The 20,363-nt window shown below is 46.8% G+C and overlaps 5 protein-coding genes across 5 annotated transcripts; all 5 read left to right on the forward strand.

Moving 5' to 3' along the window:
- On the forward strand, nucleotides 1-1,481 carry LOC117843063 (peroxidase 2). The gene has a single exon (XM_034723625.2). The coding sequence runs from the start codon at nucleotides 110-112 to the stop codon at nucleotides 1,226-1,228; it is 1,119 nt and encodes a 372-aa protein (XP_034579516.1). The 5' UTR covers nucleotides 1-109; the 3' UTR covers nucleotides 1,229-1,481.
- A 1,583-nt stretch (nucleotides 1,482-3,064) lies between these two features.
- Nucleotides 3,065-4,412, forward strand: LOC117845528 (peroxidase 2). The gene has a single exon (XM_034726586.2). It carries the CDS (start codon nucleotides 3,109-3,111, stop codon nucleotides 4,159-4,161), a length of 1,053 nt encoding a protein of 350 aa, XP_034582477.1. The 5' UTR covers nucleotides 3,065-3,108; the 3' UTR covers nucleotides 4,162-4,412.
- Nucleotides 4,413-6,557: 2,145 nt separating this feature from the next.
- Nucleotides 6,558-7,938, forward strand: LOC117845996 (peroxidase 2). Its single transcript, XM_034727093.1, has 2 exons — nucleotides 6,558-6,886; nucleotides 7,006-7,938. Exons 1-2 carry the CDS (start codon nucleotides 6,617-6,619, stop codon nucleotides 7,771-7,773), a joined length of 1,038 nt encoding a protein of 345 aa, XP_034582984.1. The 5' UTR covers nucleotides 6,558-6,616; the 3' UTR covers nucleotides 7,774-7,938.
- A 6,590-nt stretch (nucleotides 7,939-14,528) lies between these two features.
- On the forward strand, nucleotides 14,529-16,173 carry LOC117845279 (peroxidase 2). The gene is made up of 2 exons (XM_034726253.2): nucleotides 14,529-15,054; nucleotides 15,149-16,173. The coding sequence occupies exons 1-2, from the start codon at nucleotides 14,743-14,745 to the stop codon at nucleotides 15,917-15,919; spliced, it is 1,083 nt and encodes a 360-aa protein (XP_034582144.1). The 5' UTR covers nucleotides 14,529-14,742; the 3' UTR covers nucleotides 15,920-16,173.
- Nucleotides 16,174-16,298: 125 nt separating this feature from the next.
- Nucleotides 16,299-20,131, forward strand: LOC117845280 (uncharacterized). The gene is made up of 6 exons (XM_034726255.2): nucleotides 16,299-16,686; nucleotides 16,953-17,042; nucleotides 17,139-17,372; nucleotides 17,520-17,622; nucleotides 18,419-18,648; nucleotides 19,404-20,131. The coding sequence occupies exons 1-6, from the start codon at nucleotides 16,358-16,360 to the stop codon at nucleotides 19,612-19,614; spliced, it is 1,197 nt and encodes a 398-aa protein (XP_034582146.1). The 5' UTR covers nucleotides 16,299-16,357; the 3' UTR covers nucleotides 19,615-20,131.
- Nucleotides 20,132-20,363: the final 232 nt, after the last annotated feature.

Consider the following 20,363-nt stretch of genomic DNA (forward strand, 5'->3'; position numbering starts at 1 on the left):
GAGCGTCACACTCCAACAGTCCAACTCACTGCAGCAGCAGCTAGCAGCGTATAGCCTGTTCGAGTGAGCACGAGGAGGTCTAGGGTTGGAACACCTATCTAAGGAGAAGATGGCGAGCAGCTGGCTTGGCGTCGGCGTCCTGATCTTGGCTGCGCTGCTGGGCTCCGCGACGGCTCAAGCAGGTGGGTACGGCTATGGCGGGTATCCTGCAAAAGTTGCGGCAGCTCCAAGCACGGCGCCGGAGGGTGCACCAGCACCACCCGCGGTCCCCGCGTATGCTCCGGTCCCACCGATGCAAACCCCTCCTCCCCCTGCGGCTGGTACGCCGCTCAGGTTCGGCTTCTACCGGCGCTCGTGCCCCCCGGCGGAGCACCTCGTCAAGCTAGTCGTCGGCAAGGCGATCCGGAACAACCCTGGCGTCGGCGCCGGCCTCATCCGCATGGCCTTCCACGACTGCTTCGTCCAGGGCTGTGACGGGTCCGTGCTGCTCGACCCGACGCCGGCGAACACGCGGCCGGAGAAGCTGGGCCCGCCCAACTTCCCCAGTCTGCGGGGCTTCGAGGTGATCGACGCGGCCAAGGCGCTGCTCGAGAGGTACTGCCCCGGCGTCGTCTCCTGCGCCGACGTCGTCCAGTTCGCCGCCCGCGACGCCGCTTTCTTCCTCAGCGGCTACAAGATCAACTACAGGCTCCCCGCGGGGCGCTTCGACGGCCGCGTCTCCTTGGAGAACGAGACGCTCGCCTTCCTGCCACCGTCCTCCTTCAACCTCTCCGAGCTCGTCCAAAGCTTCGTCGCCAAGGGCCTCGACGTCGACGACCTCGTCGTGCTCTCCGGGTCCCACTCCATCGGCCGCTCCCACTGCTCCTCCTTCTCCGACCGCATCTCCACGCCGCCCTCCGACATGGACCCCGGCCTCGCCACCATCCTCAAGGGGCAGTGCCCGGCGAACCCTAACATCACCAACGACCCCACGGTGGTGCAGGACATTGTCACCCCCAACAGGCTCGACAACCAGTACTACAGGAACGTGCTGAGGCGCAAGGTGCTCTTCAACTCCGACGCGACCCTGCTGACGTCGAGGCAGACGGCGAGGAAGGTGGTCGAGAACGCCGTCGTCCGCGGGAGCTGGGAGAGGAAGTTCGCCAGGGCCATGGTGAAGATGTCGCTCATCGAGATCAAGAACGCCGCCAATGGCGAGATCAGGAAGAACTGCCGTGTCGTCAACTAGCTACGACGACACAACGTTGCACGACGACTCCCACAAGTTACCACTTGCAGTTAATAATTAACCGCTCATGTTGCAGCTAGCATCTTTATTTACATTTGTTTCTTCAGACGCACGTTGTTTGATTCTTTCCTTGCATGCATTCAGATGAACATTAGGATGGTTTCTCCTTTTTGTGTTGCAATTGCAAGATGTTGTACTATTGGATTAGGGATCAGTTGATGCAATAAAGCTCCGTTGTTTTTTTTTGGCTGAACCTGAATGTTCCCTTTTGATATTGTGATTTTTTTATGGGTGGATTTTCCAAGACCTGCACACTAGCTAGTGAGTAGGGACCTTTGTATTGCAATTGCAAGATGTTGTACCGAATTAGAGATCGGATGATGCAACAAACCTCCTTTCTCTTAGCTGAACCTGAATGTTGCCTTTTTGAGATTGTGAATTTTGATGTAGGGGTGGATTTTCAAGACCTGCACGCTAGTTTGTCGTCAGTTGGAATAACACATGCTGAGAGGATGAGTCAATTGCAAGCGACTCTAATCCTCACTAAAATTTATGTGGCTGCCAACAAATAGCAGTAGTAGTACGGGCATCGTTTGGTGGGGCTTCAGATTACCGATACAATTCACGCTATAACTGAAATCTGTAGGCTAAACAAAATGAATTAGATAGTACTCCTTCCATTTTTATTTATAAGACGCACACGCATATCAAGATACAAACTTTACAATTTTTATCAATAATTTGACTATTAATTTTTTATTTTTATAATATAAACTTTATACTCTACAATGATTATAAGTTTACAACCATAAATAATATAATATAAGATAAAAGAATGATCAAAGTGTTATTTAGAGAATCGTGTCAAGTCATACCATGCCATGGAGGGAGTACTTTTTTAGTCTAGAGTGGAAACGAAATAGCTCGTCCTTTTGTTTCCACATCTCCAATTCTACGAATTTCTGGAGCTACAGATACCTAGCTCCAAGAATTATGAAAGTTTGGATATATGCCGCGCCAGATAGGCCATATTATCCCATATAGTTCGCCTTCTTCCAAGCCACTTCCTTCAATTATATCCATCTAGCTAGGTTTCTCCTAAGTAAAAGTTTTTAACTTTGACCGTCAATATTTATAGATATTTCCGTCAAAGTGTCATATATTGAAAACAATATATCATGCCTTTTGTCCATGTCCTTGTGAAATATGGTTTAATTCATTTTAATGAGTTTCAATTGTTGAGGTCACCATCCTACTCATTCTTATCACCAGCACAAATCGAACTGGTTTTTATGTGCGCATGTGTTGGTGTTAGTGTTTGCACCACCCTCCTTCGCGTTGCTGTCCATTATTTGCCAACCATGATGACGAATTTTGCAAACATCCAATCAACTCAATAAATGGATGAGCTAGCAATCCTACATTATTGGTGCCAACATGAGCATGTAGCTAACTGAAACCATTTGAGTACTCTCGGCAATAACTGAGCATAATCTGGGTAGGAATTATTGTTGGGAATGTGCGCGACGTCCTGTCAGGAGAGTCGTTGGTTAAGCACCGCGGCAGAATAGGAGCGCTTCTCCATTGTCGTTGTAGCCTCTCCACTTGGTGTCCACAAGGTGCCTATCTGGTTTTGGTATCCCGCAAAGTCAGAGGGATCGACCAAATGCTGAGTTGTGTCAGGTTCCAAAAAAGAACTGCTGAGTTGTGTCAGCATGTTACCAACGCGTGCATCCCGGGATGAGCTATCGAACATGCCCTTCAAGATTTAAGACAAGAAGAGCCACCAACATTCCTCTGTTGACTTCTTTGTGTATAAATAGACGTGCAGATGAAGAATTTGAATCAGTGTCCAACTCAGACCACTGCAGCAGAAGAAGATGGCCAGGCTTGGCGTCCTGATCTTGGCTGCGCTGCTCGGCGCCGTCGCTGCCCAAGCGGCAGGGTCCTACGGCGGCGGCAATTATTCTCCGAGCCCAAGCCCGCCCGCCCAGACTCCTCCACCGCCTCCTGCTCGTCCGCGGCTCAGGTTCGGGTTCTACAAGCACTCGTGCCCTCCCGCGGAGGTCATCGTCAGGGACGCCGTCCGGAATGCCCTCCTCGTCAACCCCGGCATCGGCGCCGGCCTCATCCGCATGGCCTTCCACGACTGCTTCGTCCAGGGCTGCGACGGCTCCGTGCTGCTCGACCCGACGCCGGCGAACCCGCGCCCGGAGAAGCTCGGCCCGCCCAACTTCCCGAGCCTGCGTGGCTTCGAGGTCATCGACGCCGCCAAGGCCGCGCTCGAGAGGTACTGCCCCGGCGTCGTCTCCTGCGCCGACGTCGTCCAGTTCGCCGCCCGCGACGCCGCTTTCTTCCTCAGTGGATTTAAAGTCGACTACAGGCTCCCCGCGGGGCGATTTGACGGCAGCGTGTCGCTCGAGAGCGAGTCGCTCGCCTTCCTGCCCCCGCCATTCTTCAACCTCTCGCAGCTCATCACCAGCTTCCAAGTCAAGGGCATGAACATCGACGACCTCGTCGTGCTCTCCGGATCCCACACCATCGGCCGCTCCCACTGCTCCTCCTTCTCCGACCGCATCTCCACGCCGCCCTCCGACATGGACCCGGGCTTCGCCACCGCGCTCAAGCAGCAGTGCCCGGCGAACCCCAACTTCACCAACGACCCCACGGTGGTGCAGGACGTCGTCACCGCCGACAAGCTGGACAACCAGTACTACAAGAACGTCCTGAACCACAAGGTGCTCTTCAACTCCGACGCGGCGCTTCTGACGTCGACGCCGACGGCGAGGAAGGTCGTGGAGAACGCGTTCGTCCGCGGGAGGTGGGAGAAGAAGTTCGCCAAGGCCATGGTGAAGATGGCCGCCATCGAGGTCAAGACCGCCGCCAACGGCGAGGTCAGGAAGAACTGCCGCGTCGTCAACAGCAAGCCGTGACCAGATGTCCAGAATCCAGATGGCGGCCAACATTCCCCGACTCCGAGAAGTTGCCACTTGCAGTCACTCCTACTGATTAACCACTCATGTTGCAGCTAGCATTTTAATGGCCTGTTGCTTTATTTCTTCAGAAGCACGTGGCTCGATTCTTTCGTTGCATTTTCAGATGATGAGGTTGGATGATTTTCATGCTGAATTATATTTTCCAGAAGATGTACTGGATTGAATTAAAGACGAGACGATTCGACAAAGCTCAATGTGTTTTTGGCTGAACATGGAAAATTTCCCATTTTAAGACCATAATTTTTTATTTTTATATATGCATTCGCTTACAGCTGATCTGATCGTCAAGTAACACCATAACAGTGCCATCAACCATTCAAGTCTGAAACATATAATTAAGAATCAATTTCTAGCACACAAGCAGCATTTAGTTAACCTCAATATCAGACATCCCAACAACAGAACGGCAAGAACTATGCTAGTTCAGTTCAGAACTTGTTTTGGACAAAAAGAAAAGGAAATGCTCAATTCAGAAGGAGAAGTCATAAAATTCACGAAAAATGTGAATACTTGCGCAGGTTTGAACGGGCCTCAATCTCAAGGACCTGCAGCCCAATCAGCAGCCGAGCAGATCAGCAGTACGTAACGTGGTGGCTGGTTTCTTCACTATGAGATCAGCACTACGAAAAATGAGAACGTTTGTTTGGACCTGCTTGGACCACGATTGATCTACATCGTAGTCCGCCAAAACCCTTTCACCACTAATTTCACAGCAAATTAAAAAGTGAGTGTTTCCTTCATTTTTTTTTGGGAAGGGTTGGATTTTATTGATATAAAACTATTACAGCCAGTCCCTTAACAAGACACCCCTGACTCACAAGGAAATTACACATAGATCCTTTACAGAGCATCGTTGCCGCAGTCCGGTCCTCCTCCACCTCCCGCAATGAAGAAGGAAACCCAGAATGAAGTTCACGGCCGATACTTGGTTCGACGAAGAGACTTCAAATTTTGAGCCCATAAGTAACATGCTAGAAGCATGTTTCTTGTCCGTTGAACGCCCCGGGCAATCCCATTTTCACCAAAATCCGACACCGGTTGCCTCACCAGCCGGAGTCCGCAAGGGGAATCAAAAGACACCAGCCCGTACACATGAGCAGGTGGCATATTAACCTCACAAGGCAGCCGCTGATGGAACCACCTTGCAGGGACCAAGCAATCTTCCAGCCTCCGGCGGCCATGTCGTTTGGTTGCAAGGCCGACGACTCCAGAGACATCATAGGCACAACTGGCAAATAAGAGCTCGTAGAGGAATCGAATACTAACCTATTAGTAGGTTCCCCTAGCTCACCAGCGGATCCCCTAGCTCCCCTAGCACACCAGCGGCACATAGGCCACCAGAGGCCGGGGGAAGCCGGCGAATCCAGCGGAGGAAAGCGAATCGCGTGGACATCGCCCTCTTGCTACTGTTGGGAAGAGTCCGGAGAGAGGTAGAAGAGTGGTGCGAGTGTGAGCGTTTCCTTCATAGTGGTCTTCGAACAAGCATGGGCTTTTCAATGCAGCAGGCTGGCCCAAAAGCCCAACATCCCTTTGCCCCCAGAGGCTTAAACGAAATCGGGCCATGACCCATGCACACACTTTGGCGTTCCCCTTGGCGCCGGATAAGACAAAAATCTAGTAGCACGCGCCCGCGCACACACACGGTTTGTCCAGTTGCCAGCTTGGCCCTTTTGTCAATTGCCATGCACCGCGACCTTCTTTTGTCTGGTGTTCGAAGCTGGAGCCTGGAATCGTTATTCCGTTAACCGTACCAAACAAGCATGAATGCATGATCACCGTCCAGGAGCAGCAGCCGTTAGCACCGACCGTTAGTTCACTCTCTCCGGCCGTCTAACATCTCGGCATCTTACCATACCCTTCGTAAATCACGGCGTGCATTAGATCAGTTCTGCAGCACTAGTCCATTGCGTCAAGAAACCGGTCGAGCTCTAGCTACCTCTACGTACAAAACCAGCAAGGAATCTCCAACTCACTCTGGCTGCAAAGTTTTGAGGCACAAAAGTCTCCAATCTAGGGACAAATTAAACAAACTTATCTTGGCAAATGCCTGTTGCAAAAACATCTCCAGTACAAACTTTTATGTCTTGGCAAATGCCCAGCTAAGTTCAGCCCAATGAGACGCCTGCAACGTTCAAACGGTGCAAAACAAATTGCATCACAAGTCAACCATCCTAAGTTGTGCCTACCATGTTCTCGCTGACATTGAAGTAAACAACGCTACCGACCAGACCACACACATTCTTTCTTCAACCACCGCCGTGTGTTCCCGAACCCTCCTCGGACTATAAAGAGACGCGCGGACCGGCAGCTTTCCTCGTCCATCACTACTCACTTCACCTTCCCCTCGAGCTAGCTCTCTCTGTCTTGGTGTCTGCTCTTCGTCTGGTCTGATATGGCTAAGCTTGCAGTTCTGGCCTTGCTTGTGTTGCTCGGTTCGGTGACATGCCGAGCCGACTACGGCTACGGTGGTTACCCCAGCCCAACACCGACACCAACCCCCACCCCGCCACCGAGCGCCGGCGGCCTCACCGTCGGCTTCTACGACAGCACGTGCCCAAACGCCGAGGACATCGTGAGGGGTGTAGTCGAGAAGGCGGTGACACAGGACCCTGGCGTTGGCGCGGGGCTCATTAGGATGCTCTTCCACGACTGCTTCGTGCAGGTACGACGACGCATGCATGTGTTGGGACTTCTTCAGTTTAGGGTGGCGCTCATCATTGTGTATGCTTGCACGCGCGCGCACATGTGCTTACTATACGCGCTGTGACTTGTGCCTGGCAGGGGTGCGACGCGTCCGTGCTGCTCGACCCGACCACGGCGAACCCGCAGCCTGAGAAGCTGTCCCCGCCGAACTTCCCGAGCCTGCGCGGCTTCGAGGTCATCGACGCGGCCAAGGCGGCGCTCGAGGCCGCGTGCCCGGGCAACGTCTCCTGCGCCGACATCGTCGCCTTCGCCGGCCGCGACGCCAGCGCCGTCCTCAGCGGCCGCAGGATCAACTTCACGATGCCCGCGGGCCGCCGCGACGGCCGCGTGTCCACCTCCAGCGACGCGCTCCAGTTCCTGCCACCGCCCTCGTTCAACCTCTCCGAGCTCACCGCCAGCTTCGCCGCCAAGGGTCTCGACGTCGACGACCTCGTCGTGCTCTCCGGCGCGCACACCGTCGGCCGCTCCCACTGCTCGTCCTTCGTCACCGACGGCCGCCTCAACGCGTCCACGTCCGACATGAACCCGGGGCTGGCGGCGTCGCTAAGGCAGGAATGCCCGGCGAGCCCGAACGCGACCAACGACCCCACGGTGGCGCAGGACGTGGTGACGCCAGTCACGCTGGACAACCAGTACTACAAGAATGTGCTCAACCGCAGCGTTCTGTTCACGTCGGACGCGGCGCTCCTCAACTCGGGGCAGACGGCGGTGTCCGTGCTGCTCAACGCGGTGACCCCTGGGCGTTGGGAGCAGATGTTCGCCAAGGCGATGGTGAAGATGGCTCGCATCGAGGTGAAGACAGGCACCAACGGCGAGATCAGGAGGAGCTGCAGGATCGTCAACTAGTTGCATTGGGTTACCGAATGACATGTTCATATTCTTCCATTGCATGGTTGCTTTGATTTTTTATACATTTTTAGTGCGCTTTATTTGTACACATGGATGGTTTGTATGCTTTGCTGGATCTGTGTTTTTATTGATGTTTTAATAAAAATAGTATATTTTTGCCCATCTATAAACTTCACGAGGAATTCTGAAACTAATGATTTTGGAGCACCCCTGAGATACTCCAGGAAAAATGTGGATCTGACCCCTAGCTCCACGTTTTTATTGGAGCTGGAGTTTGTGAAGTTGGATGTGGCAGGCAATTTTGTGGAGTTGGTGAAGTGAAGCTGTTTTTTCTGAAGTAGAGTGCTGCCAAACACCCCCTTAATACTACTAGCCACAATGCCTATGCGTTACAACGGGAAAGCAAGTTCCTATCAATCATGTTACAGCACAAAATAAAATTAATGGACGATGTAATACGAAGCAACACCGCCCATCATGTAAATATTAATTTTAGAGAGCTTGAGGGGAGAGCGCCACAAGCGGATTGGAGGGAGGGGAGGTGCTGCTGCTAGCTCGGTAGCTCAGCCCCAGCACACGATAGATTCGTTAAGGGTGTCACCAGCGATAGCCTACTTGGGCATCCCGCACATCCTGGGTGACGGCAGCGGCCCGGCCCAGCTGATCCATCAATCCAGCACCATGGGATGCATTACCACATCTTGTGACCCACACAGAGGCCTACAACAGTCTCGGTGGCCGTGTAGAAGTCGGTGGCCTAGTGCACGGCGTGGGCGCTCATGCAGCGACGAGCGTCAGCACGGAGGTGCATGTGCCATCACCAGCAAGCGAGCTAGTAGCCCTGTGCCGACTTCGTCGATTTCTATCTGACAATTCGGTTTCTTAGGTTTTATAAAATTTCTTCTTGATCGTTTTTATGATCTCATATTGTGTTTGAATATAGATCAGTTTGTGTTCTTGCTTTGTCCGTATACAACTCGTCTTCTTGGTGTGTGAGGATATTGTTTATTTGTGTTCTTATTGTGTCCGGGATGGTGTCTTGTGAACAAGCACGAGACGTGGCCCATCTGTTAGCCTTATTAAGTTGGACCAAACCAAAATTTTGTGCAGAAACATTACTCGCTTTAGTATTAGGTAAAGATAAAGATTATTTCATGAACCTATTAACATTTTTGTTTGTTGATTGAAAATAAATATTGTAGAAACACCATTGTGTCTTGAAAGAATGATCCATGTTCCATTCATGGGCTATGTAAAACTTTTTGTTGCCTCTCCTAATTTTAGGTCATCTAATTTTTTTTCTGTACTAACTTCAACCAACCCTCTTTTATCATCTTGGATCCCCATGGTCAGGAGAGGGATTCAGGGGTCGAGGTTATCCACTAACCCTAGCTCGGGAGCCAAACGGACCAGCGGTGGTACGTGGAGTAGTGGCGACACGGCGAGTGGATAATGGACGTGCCGGTAAGGGGAGTGTGTAAACTACTAGAGATCGAACGAGACAAGGGATAAAGGAGGAAAAATAAGATGTCTATCATGGAGAAGACATCACATGCGCTAAACTAGAAGAATGAATCATTGTGCTGAATTTAGATGATATAGATAAGTTGTATTGATTGAACGGATGGAGCTACACTTTCAATCAACTGGAAAATAAAAGGTCCCATTTTCATCCGGCCATGCCCGTATTATATTACTTATACAAAACAAAAAGCATTATAGCATATATTTTCTATTGGAGAAAAACTACCAACAGCTTGAGATTTTCATAAAAGTAAATCACATAGAACAAAACAAAGCAACTTTTTCGCTAGTCTCTAAAACATGGAGAAGAACAATACTACAATACACACAAAATGCCACTCAACACCCCACTAGATTCAAATAACCAAGCTTAAAACTCTTCAAACATAAATAATTTAAGTAAACTTATTAGAAAAAATTGTTTTGTGACTGGAACATGTACTGGAATGAAGTTTGGTCTTCCATCCTTATCTTCTTGGCACATACATTGGAGTTTTTCTTAAAGCCTAAACAGATTAATTACAAATGACATAAAATTTAAACCCATGTGTACATCTTATATTGAGGGTAATCAATTTAATTAACCAATGTATGAACATATGTCATGCACTACATAATTCATTTCATGAATGCTAATGTACCTCTCGTATTATTATATGCATACGAATGATGAACTGAAAATGGGAATTTGACCCGTCTTGTACTTCTATTTACGATCATATGTCACGCACTAGATAATTTAAAATCATTACATGAATGCTAATGTACTTTGTTCTGGTATTATATTCATGAACTATCAACTATAAACATGGGGATTTGACCATTGAAGCACATCATTGATATATGCATATATCTTCTGTGCTAACAAACATGATTAGCTTTAGTGTTATAAGGGAGAGGAAGTGCACAGGAGCCAAATAATAACCCACCAACTGTTCTAGCTGAGAATTAAAACTAACTATCAATCCCTTAGTACTGAATGATCTTGTAAAGAGTCAGTTGGCATCCTTTCATGTCCTTATTGTACTAGCTGGAAGCATAAATAACCATGCAAACAAAGTCGGGAGAAAGTCTGAGGGCATGCAGTGGCACTGAAAGAGCGTCGCTGTTGGAGCTGCACATATACACAAAATAGTTTGTGATATTGGAATTGTAGGCATCTGGAATGACATTGCTAGCCATACTCGTACCGATGTAGCAGGCCATCGCAGATGTAGATTCAATTTAGGAAACAAACTAGTTGTTGAGCACTGCAAGAATTTAGACACGAGGACCAATGAGCATCACTGGGAACACAGTTAAATGTATGGAACCAATTTTTCTTTTCTTATAAACTGACGCTTCCTAAGTGGATCCACATATTTAATGTATATTCCTATGAGTTAAGCTCATAAAATCACTAAGAAAACAAGAAGACTAAGGGGAATTTTTTTCCTTCATCCAGTTAGGCATCCCATAAGAATTTCTAAGATAATCACTTGATCATGTTAGTTTGCAACAATTAATGTCATGAAAAGATCACCTCACACAATATTGCTCACTCCAAGATCTCATTCAGAAATAAAATTGGAAAGAAAATTCCAAACACTTGAATGGAGATGCAAGGGAGGCAGAGATTAATTGTGAGGAAATTTTGCAAAAGGGATAGAGAAGATGATTTCTTCAATCTTGATCTTCCACGTCTTAGGACCTAACATGTATGGTTACACAAGTTGTTCTCACTAAAAGACACATGATGATCCCAAAAAAAGGTTTAAATACATAGCCCAACCACTTCCATGTTCTCTCTCCACTCTCCAACCATTTTGTGAATTTCAAAAAATATTTTCTCCTCAAGGAACTCTAACACCAGTCCTCTTTGTATTCATAGAGATATTTTGGACCAACCTAAAAGAACCACTTCATTTGGACTACACATGTTATACCCCAAGGTCATTGCAATCCATATTTTTCCATTAGATGATCCAACACACTTGCCATCTTCTCCACTTTGCTTAGCCTTTGCACAATTTTTATGATTCCAGTGTGCACCTCCATCCTTCCCACACTTCTAAAGCCTAACCATCAAACCTCATTCTTACACAATAAAGAAGTCTTTCTATGTCAAAGTATTTGATCATGACTACCAAAATGTCTCTCCTTCTGCTACTTCTCTAACCATCATGCCGGCCATTTGCAATATCATATAGTTTTTTGTGAATATAGTTCAATCATGTCCATTTTCATCATATGTTGGTCCTTCTTATCCTCTCCATGCGTGTGGTGCAGATCACCCATGACTCACTGAACATCCAGAGCATTTTTCCCTAAGCCTCCCACTTAGCCTTGATCCTCCTCCTCATTGCCACCAACTTCATTGACATACATCGCATGAGAGACAAGAAAATACATTTCCTTCTCCAACATTGTCACCAATTTGTTTGTGTTAGCATTAAATTATAAACAACCATAATCATAATTGAGATGCACATGCAATCCTAGAATCTTACAATTGAATCCAAACTCAGATCACTTGTCAAATACTCATCCATAAATATTTGAACCATGGCATATCTCAACTTATGTATTCAATTAATGATGCTTAATCTTTCTTTACTAGTTTGTTCATGCTTCATTCTTCAATTTAGATATTCCTAGATCTTTAACTTTTTAGGAAGGACCTCCTCTCAAGATTTTCAAAACAAGAATGATCATCATGAATACCTCTTTACAACCAACTTTCTGTGAGCCTCAAAAGCAACAACCTAATACAAAATAGAAAATCCCCCAATAAAATTCTACCTTTTCAACTTTTTTGAAAATATATAAATATAATGTTCCAATATCATAAAAATATAGCAACTCTAGTGTGAGAGTGCACAAGTTTGTTCTTGTAAAAAAACAAACCTTTTTCTAGATTTTGAAAAAATGCTTCATAGGCTCCATACATCTGAATTTAACAATTTCACACCCTCTTAATTGAGTGGCAAATATATTTTTTTACAACCTTGACCAACTATTTGTGGCTCTGATTGTTCCAAATATTAGTGATAAATGGTAGTCATCCCTAAATAGTGTGACCATAATTAAATTATGCATCTTTGTCTAAAGGAATAGAGCATAACTTATCATGGAATTCAGAGCATAAATTATATTTGATAGCAAATATATGAACTGTGCATGTATTGTGTTTAACCCCTTCAGGATCAACCCACTTAAACGCCACGCATTTAATCCTTTCAGGCTGCAGACACCGATTACGTTCATACAATTCGTCATTTACAACACTAACATCAAGAGTACAAGCAAGGTTTCTTAGAATTGAAACAAGTTATCGTTTACCTCGCAGCAGGATGCATACCGATGCCTAGGGTTGTCAAATATCCAATCATACCTCACTTGGAGAGCATACTCATGCGCGCAGTTGTTTTCAGGATCCACAATAATAACATCACGGTCAGGAGACCCCGATCTGTTGCCACCAATAACTCCAAGGACCTCTAGAAGCTAGTAAAATGCAAGAACCTATCAAATTACAAACTAACTGCATCACCAAAGTCATTGTAGCTTGAAATCAATATTTAGTTTTGTACTTCATAAACTATAGTCTATCAACTTCTAACACCAATTGGAATGCAAATCTAAGGGTACGATGAAATCGGAATCTAGTATCTTCAACCCAGATCCCCAAATCCAGAAAGCCCCTTCCCTAGGACGATAGGAGAAAGTAGCGGCACAAAAAAGGGGATTGACCTGACCGTAGCTCCTCCTCCTCCCGTCGTCGCTAGGATGCGCCATTCCCACCACGGGCCATTGCATATCTGCGCACCGACGCTAGCTCTAGTCTTTGCCACAGTTAACAGGAGCATGGTGCCGGTGAGTCTCTTGTAGTAGTGTGTGCCGTGTTGAGAAATGAGAAATATCTAGCCGATGCTTGGGCTTGCAACTGACATGTGGACCACACTTATTAGAAGCAAGATATATAGAATTTATCATATCCAAAAAACACACATAGTTCATGTCTCAGTGGTAGTGCTGTCTCAGCACAATCAAGAGGTCACAGGTTCGATCGGTTTCGGTAATGAATTCTCATTCGATCGGTAATAGGTTTGACCCATGGGAGGAGCACGTTTTCCATTTTATTTTACCGCCCTATTTATCAGTTTAAACTTACATGTGAGACCCTGGTTGGTTTATGATGTTTTCGCGGATCTTATATTATCACAAAACCACCATGTAACAACGAGTGACGATTTCCTTTTTGCTATAGTGGCAACTTTTATGACGTTCCGTAACTTTATCACTAAATTTGCTCGGATGTAAAACTTTATGATGTTTTCAACCAGAAATGTCATAGATCTATGACGAGAACAAATGTGTCATAAAATTTTCGGTATAGATCAACCCATTTCTTGTAGTGATTTGATAGCAAGTATATGAACTGTGGATGTATTGTGTTTTTTAAAGATAGCGAATCCAAAAGCTAGGAATTTTAGATTGTGTTTGGTTCGTTATTGGTCACAATATTAACCAATTTTTTGGCATCCCCACCAGATGTGGCTGCTATGTTCGGTATAATACCAAGTTTTGAGTAGTCAACGAAATTTTGGTGCTCCAGCACAAACAATAGTAACGAGAATGAGGCGAGAAAATATGCTAGCCCATGTTTTGGGTTCCATCAGAATAAAACGCCAGCTCTACATAGCAAGGCACCATGTTGCATGAAGCATGATCGGAACTATAGATTAACCGTCTTCAGATAATAACATCTCCTAAACGCATGTACCTCGTGTTTTCGGACTCTGAATTACTGATAAACAGAAAAGGGGAAAATGAGTTCTTGGTGGCCGATCATGATCACTGCGCATCGATCAGTGACTAAAACGGGTCGTTAGCACCTATCATCCTCGCATCTTACCTTACTAATAGTAAACCACAGGGAGACTCTTAAGGCTCTCCATTTAGTAAAAAAACCATGCATGTATTTCTAATCCGACGTACATTTTCCAGCTTGGTAGCTGCACGCAAACCATGGAACTATAATTGCTAAGGCATCTCCAACTTACTATTTTCTCTCTCCAATTCTTCAGCACCATCAGGTTCAGACTGCAGACAAACTTATCCTGGAAACAGCCGTAGAAAGCACCGCCAACGCCCAGCTATGCTCAGGCCAATGAGACGCCAACAACGTTGACAAGAAGCATATTAAATCGCGCCGAAGTCAACCACTGAGCTGTGCCTCCCATGTTCTTGCTGAACGCCGAGCTAAAGAACTCGACCGGCCAGCAGACCACACACATTCTTCCAACCGCCGGATGTTGCCGCCTCCCTCCTCGGACTATAAGTAGACGTGCGAGCCGGCAGCTCTCCTCACCACTCATCACTGATCACTTCTTCTCCCATCCATCAGCTAGCCCTCTGCCAACACTACTCAGACTAGCGTCTGGTGCTCGACGATCTGCGATGGCCAAGCTTGCCGTGGTGGCATTGCTGGTGTTGCTCGGTTCAGTGGTGTGCCAAGCCGACTACGGCAACCCCGGCTCCGGCTCTGGTTCAGGCTCCGGCTTCCACATCCCGATCCAAATCCCGTTCCCGCACCTGACCCCGACGCCGACGCCGAGCCCGAACGCCGGCGGCCTCGCCGTCGGCTTCTACGACAGCACGTGCCAAAACGCCGAGGAGATCGTGAGGGGCGTCGTCGAGAACGCGGTCAGACAGAACCCTGGCATTGGCGCGGGGCTCATTCGTATGCTCTTCCACGACTGCTTCGTCGAGGTAAGCTAGCTTACATGCGTTCGCCTGTTCGATCGATGTGGACGTGTTCTTCAGTTGTGATCGTGTCAGCATACTGAGCTATACTGAACTATAGGGATGTGACGGCTCCGTGCTGCTCGACCCGACGCCGGCGAACCCGCAGCCGGAGAAGCTGGCGGTGCCGCCCAACTTCCCCAGCCTTCGCGGCTTCGAGGTGATCGACGCGGCCAAGGCGGCGCTCGAGGCCGCGTGCCCCGGCAACGTCTCCTGCGCCGACATCCTCGCCTTCGCCGCCCGCGACGCCAGCGCCGTCCTCAGCAACGGCAACATCAACTTCACTGTGCCCGCGGGCCGCCGCGACGGGCGCGTGTCCAACTCCAGCGACGCGCTCCAGTTCCTGCCCCCTCCGTCCTTCAACCTCTCCGAGCTCACCGCCAGCTTCGCCGCCAAGGGGCTCGACGTCGACGACCTCGTCGTGCTCTCCGGCGCGCACACCGTCGGCCGCTCCCACTGCTCGCCCTTCGTCAGCGACGGCCGCCTCAACGCGTCCACGTCCGACATGAACCCTGGGCTGGCCGCGCAGCTGAGGCGGCAGTGCCCGGCCAACCCGAACGCGACCAACGACCCCACGGTGGCGCAGGACGTGGTGACGCCGGTCAGGCTGGACAACCAGTACTACAGGAACGTGCTCAACCACAGCGTGCTCTTCACGTCGGACGCGGTGCTGCTCAGGTCGGTGCAGACGACGGTGGCGGTGGTCATGAACGCGTTCGTCCCCGGGCTGTGGGAGCAGAAGTTCTCCAGGGCGATGGTGAAGATGGCGAACATCGAGGTGAAGACCGGCGCCAATGGCGAGATCAGGAGGAACTGCCGGGTCGTCAACTAGTTGGATTTCCCATGGGATAATTTCTTTCAAAACGTTTATTCTTTTTTTAAGTGTGTAACCTGTGAGCTGCTTTACTTTGCATGTCCTTCTGTTGCTGTCCTGTCCTTATAGGAAGTAAAATCATTTCTTCAATTGCTATTTCACAAAAAATTTTACAGGAACTCATAGTGAATTGTGATTTTTTTTTCATTACTCATGGTAAAGTGTGAAAAGTTGGATGATGGAACTATGGAAGCATGGCTCTCTTTGTGTAAGTGTGAATGTTGGATTTTTTTTTATTACTCATGGGCTGCTGAAGGCAAGATGGGCTGAAAGTTAGCCCAAAAATTTACTTGTTGGGCCGTAGCGGAACCATATACAGCCCAGCACATTAGACACCTTCCTCTCCTTCTTCCTCGTATTCTCCCACAAAAAATAGAGAGCAGTTCCTCACCTCCCATGGCGATCCATCCCCGTATCACCGGCGGCCGCAGGCAGGGGCCGCTGCCGCTGCCGCTTAAGAGGGCACTCCTGGCGGGGATCACGGTCGCGGCGGCCGTCTCCATCCTGTGCCTCCTGTCATTCACCGATACGGTGTCCTTCACGGACACGCTCTCCTTCCTGGGGTTCCCGCCCCGGGATGTCGACAAGCGGGACAGCAATCGGAGGTACCTGTACTGGGGCCGCCGCGTAGACTGCCCCGGAAAGCATTGCGGCTCCTGCGCCGGGCTCGGGCACCAGGAGTCCAGCCTCCGCTGCGCCCTCGAGGAGGCCCTCTTCCTCGACAGGTAATTTGTTTTCGTCGATTCGTCCTCTCCTCTTCTCCCGCGTTGAGGTAGCTAGGTGGTTGTTCGCGTCGAGAAATGGGTTCACGGTTGTTGAACATCGCCTTATCGATTTGATTCCAAATTGCATCGATCTTTTAGGCCAATTAGAAGATACATAAGAAACAGATTGCAAGAAAACAGGGGTTCTGTTGGATTTTCAAGTTTTCAGTTTCTTCAATTTTCGTGCAATTTGGATTATGCTAATGTGCAATGGCACCATTCTGCAGGGTACTCGTCATGCCTTTAAGGATGTGCCTTAGTTCAGCGCACAATACAAAGGGAATCCTCCACTCAAGCAATGCAACTTCAGAGCAAAGGTTTCGCTTCTTATGCACCTGATCTGCATCTGCAATTCTGCATATTGGTTTTTCTTAGTTGGAAACGATTCTATCTAATACTCGATGTCTTCACAGATGGGAAACGGGTTCTTGCGCAATGGAATCTTTATATGATTTAGACCTCATATCAAGAACTGTACCAGTTATTTTGGATAATCCACGATCATGGTATGAGATAATATCAAGAAGTACAAAACTAGGAGAGGCTGGTGTGGTGGATGTGCAGGGAGTTAGCAGAGTTGAACTCAAAGAAAATCCAAATTATTCAAGTGCTCTCCTCATAAATCGCACAGCAAGTCCTCTTGCTTGGTAAGGAATAATTATACTAGTTCCCTATGAGTAAATGCCATATTACCTGCATCCAAGAATTAGCTTAATGTCATAGTAACAGCTATTCATGCCTATCATGTAATGCATAAACTTCAGGTATAGACTTTAATCATCATTGCAGTTCAGGTTTATGGAGTGCAAGGACCGGACCAAGCGCAGCTCTGTGATGTTACCTTACACATTCCTGCCAACAATGGCAACAAAGAAACTGAGGGATGCGGCAAACAAGGTATGTCATTATGAGATTGACTTCTGTTTAGTTTAACAAATATTTTAAATGAAAGTGGCCACACCAACCCACTAGGAAAATAACCTTTCCCCACTGTCTTTCTTAGCTCAAAATCTTATTCTTACTTCTGTTATGTGCTAATTTGTTGAATCATATTGTTCTGTTAACCCATCATTAACTGTCACGTGGAAATTCATCTCTTTATGCCTGATGCCTGATGGAGAAAACAGTAGCATCACTAATTCAACGTGCCCAGGTACCAGAGTAGGCTTTTTGTCAGATTCCCGGTTAGAAGCACTGATGTTTCCACGTCCTGTTATGAACATACCGCTTACTGTCCTATACACTGTAGTAGTTATGTCATTTGAATGTAGCATGTTATGTGTCATGGGCAGCAACTGGCCTCTGCCAGTCTGCCTGTTTAAACTCGATAGCAAGCAGTGAATGATTACTTCATTCAGTATATTATCATATCAAGCTATCATGACATGTCATGCTGCCACATTTATTCTTGGAATAGGGTGTGTCATGGTATTACTGCTTTCTGTGCATATAGGTCTGCTTATGCTAAAGGAATTTCAAACCCTATTTTAATGTTGTACCACTTTTTTTTTGGTTTCTGAAACAAGGTTGTGTACTGCCTTCTGAAAGGAATTTTGTAGAAGAAACTTGCTACCTTTCTTTGGTCTTTGTAGCCCTGTGAACATGTCTCATGTGTTCAATATTCTTTTAGAAATATTGACTTATTCAATACAGCATGCTATATTCTGCCTCTAAATTTGTGTACTCTCTTCAGATGAAAGAGATACTTGGTGATTATGATGCTATTCATGTGAGACGAGGTGACCTACTGAAGAATAGGAAAGATAGATTTGGTGTTGAGCGAAGTCTTCATCCTCATCTTGACAGAGATACTCGCCCTGAGTTTATCAAGAAAAGAATTGCAAAGTGGGTTAGACCAGGTCGCACTCTTTTCATTGCCTCAAATGAAAGGACCCCAGGCTTCTTTTCACCTCTATCAGACAGGTAAGACCGAGTGACTGACACCTTATATGTACTCTTCTCGCACATGCATCTCATACATCAAGGAAATTTTGAGGACTTGTTCCAATGGAGTCTATTTCAGGGTATATCCGTCCATGCACCAACATGTAGCCCCAGAATGTATTCCTGCTAAAAAAACTCAACCACGGGAGCAAAAATCCCTGGATTTGCCTTAAGAAAGGGGAACACCAAACCGTGATCATCAGGGTTTGAGCCCGGTTCTCATATGGTATCCTGCTTGACTTAGGTTTCACGATTCCTGTTACTTCAGGAACTGCATTCCTGAGTAATTACCTAAGTATACTCCCTCTGTTTGTAAATGTTTGACACTGTTGACTTTTGGTCACCAAGTTGGGCCTTTTGTCTTATTAAAAAATGCAGTGCAAATATGCAAAAACATAAGTCATGCTTAAAGTACCTTTAATGATAAAACAAGTCACAGCAAAAAAAAAATGATACTTACACTGTTTCTTTTAATAGAATGATCAAGCGTTGTGTCCAAAAGTCAACAGTTTCAAACATTTAGAAACAGAAGGAGTAATAAATTTCGAATGTTTAAATTTGTTATGACTCATGAGTAATGGATGGTTTCATCTTTCTCATGGAACTATCACCATGGACTGCTGATATAAAGGTAGTATTTGCGTAGCAGTGAGCAATACAGCATTTGCATGGGCTCTCTTGGGACAAGATACTACACTGTTTGCATCTCTAATGATGGTTTGCTATGCATACAGGTACAAGCTAGCATATTCATCTAACTTCAGCAGTATATTGGCTCCGATAATTGAGAACAATTATCAGCTATTCATGGTGGAAAGGTTGATCATGCAAGGTGCCAAGACGTTTGTGAAGACAATGAAAGAGTTTGACAAGGATCTTGCTCTCTGTGATGATCCTAAGAAGAATACCAAAGATTGGCAAGAACCAGTTTATACAGATGACTGACAGTGTTTTGTAGATACAGCTTAATTGCCACATCACTGATCTCAAAGGTTTCACAAAGATGACTGAGTGCTTACCATTTGTGAGATGACATAATGGCTTGAGACGGATGCATTATATACTATGTTGGCATGACAGAAGGGTAACAACACAAGCGTATCATATCATCTTAAGTCAGCTCGAAATTAGCTTCAGATATGACTGCTCTTGTACACACCGTGTTCTTCAGTTCAGTTACAGTGGTGCTTAATTGGTTTGTTCCTTCATTTTCTTTTTAATTTTTATCTTGGTGGTGGGTGACTATGTTTATCAACACCTGTGAACCAAACAGTTGTGTATGTATAGCATGTAACTGCTGCGGGAGCTAGATATCAACCGTTCAGACACACACTACTTTGTGTTGCTGCTGCTATACTGTATTTGTGCTGTGTTTACATACTTTGTCATTCCTGGAATTAAGATAGAATGCTGAGCATCTTGGATTAATATCTTTTAAAAATAATCAGTTGTTTGAGAATGATATGGAGTTTTTTTTTCTTTTTCTTTGTTTCTGGTGAGTGTGTACAAAAGTTATTTCAGCAATATACAATTCCTGTCGAAAGACAATGTGCTAAAACATATGTAGCAGGGAGTTGCTAGTGACTTGCAGTGTATATAGTGTACTTCAAATTGCAGTGAACCCTAATAACTAAGCTCCCTCGTAAATAATCCATCTCCGGAGCTGGAGATTGCATGGATATGTTGGCACACGA

This window comes from Setaria viridis, chromosome 2 (genome assembly GCF_005286985.2).
Source record: "Setaria viridis chromosome 2, Setaria_viridis_v4.0, whole genome shotgun sequence".
NCBI classification, from domain to species: domain Eukaryota; kingdom Viridiplantae; phylum Streptophyta; class Magnoliopsida; order Poales; family Poaceae; genus Setaria; species Setaria viridis.

Coding starts and splice junctions, on each gene's coding strand:
- LOC117843063 (XM_034723625.2), top strand. CDS start 110: ATGGCGAGCAGCTGGCTTGGCGTCGGCGTCCTGATCTTGGCTGCGCTG.
- LOC117845528 (XM_034726586.2), top strand. CDS start 3,109: ATGGCCAGGCTTGGCGTCCTGATCTTGGCTGCGCTGCTCGGCGCCGTC.
- LOC117845996 (XM_034727093.1), top strand. CDS start 6,617: ATGGCTAAGCTTGCAGTTCTGGCCTTGCTTGTGTTGCTCGGTTCGGTG. Junction 6,887..7,005: donor TCCACGACTGCTTCGTGCAG/GTACGACGACGC, acceptor TGTGCCTGGCAG/GGGTGCGACGCGTCCGTGCT.
- LOC117845279 (XM_034726253.2), top strand. CDS start 14,743: ATGGCCAAGCTTGCCGTGGTGGCATTGCTGGTGTTGCTCGGTTCAGTG. Junction 15,055..15,148: donor TCCACGACTGCTTCGTCGAG/GTAAGCTAGCTT, acceptor ACTGAACTATAG/GGATGTGACGGCTCCGTGCT.
- LOC117845280 (XM_034726255.2), top strand. CDS start 16,358: ATGGCGATCCATCCCCGTATCACCGGCGGCCGCAGGCAGGGGCCGCTG. Junction 17,043..17,138: donor AATGCAACTTCAGAGCAAAG/GTTTCGCTTCTT, acceptor ATGTCTTCACAG/ATGGGAAACGGGTTCTTGCG. Junction 17,623..18,418: donor TGAGGGATGCGGCAAACAAG/GTATGTCATTAT, acceptor TACTCTCTTCAG/ATGAAAGAGATACTTGGTGA.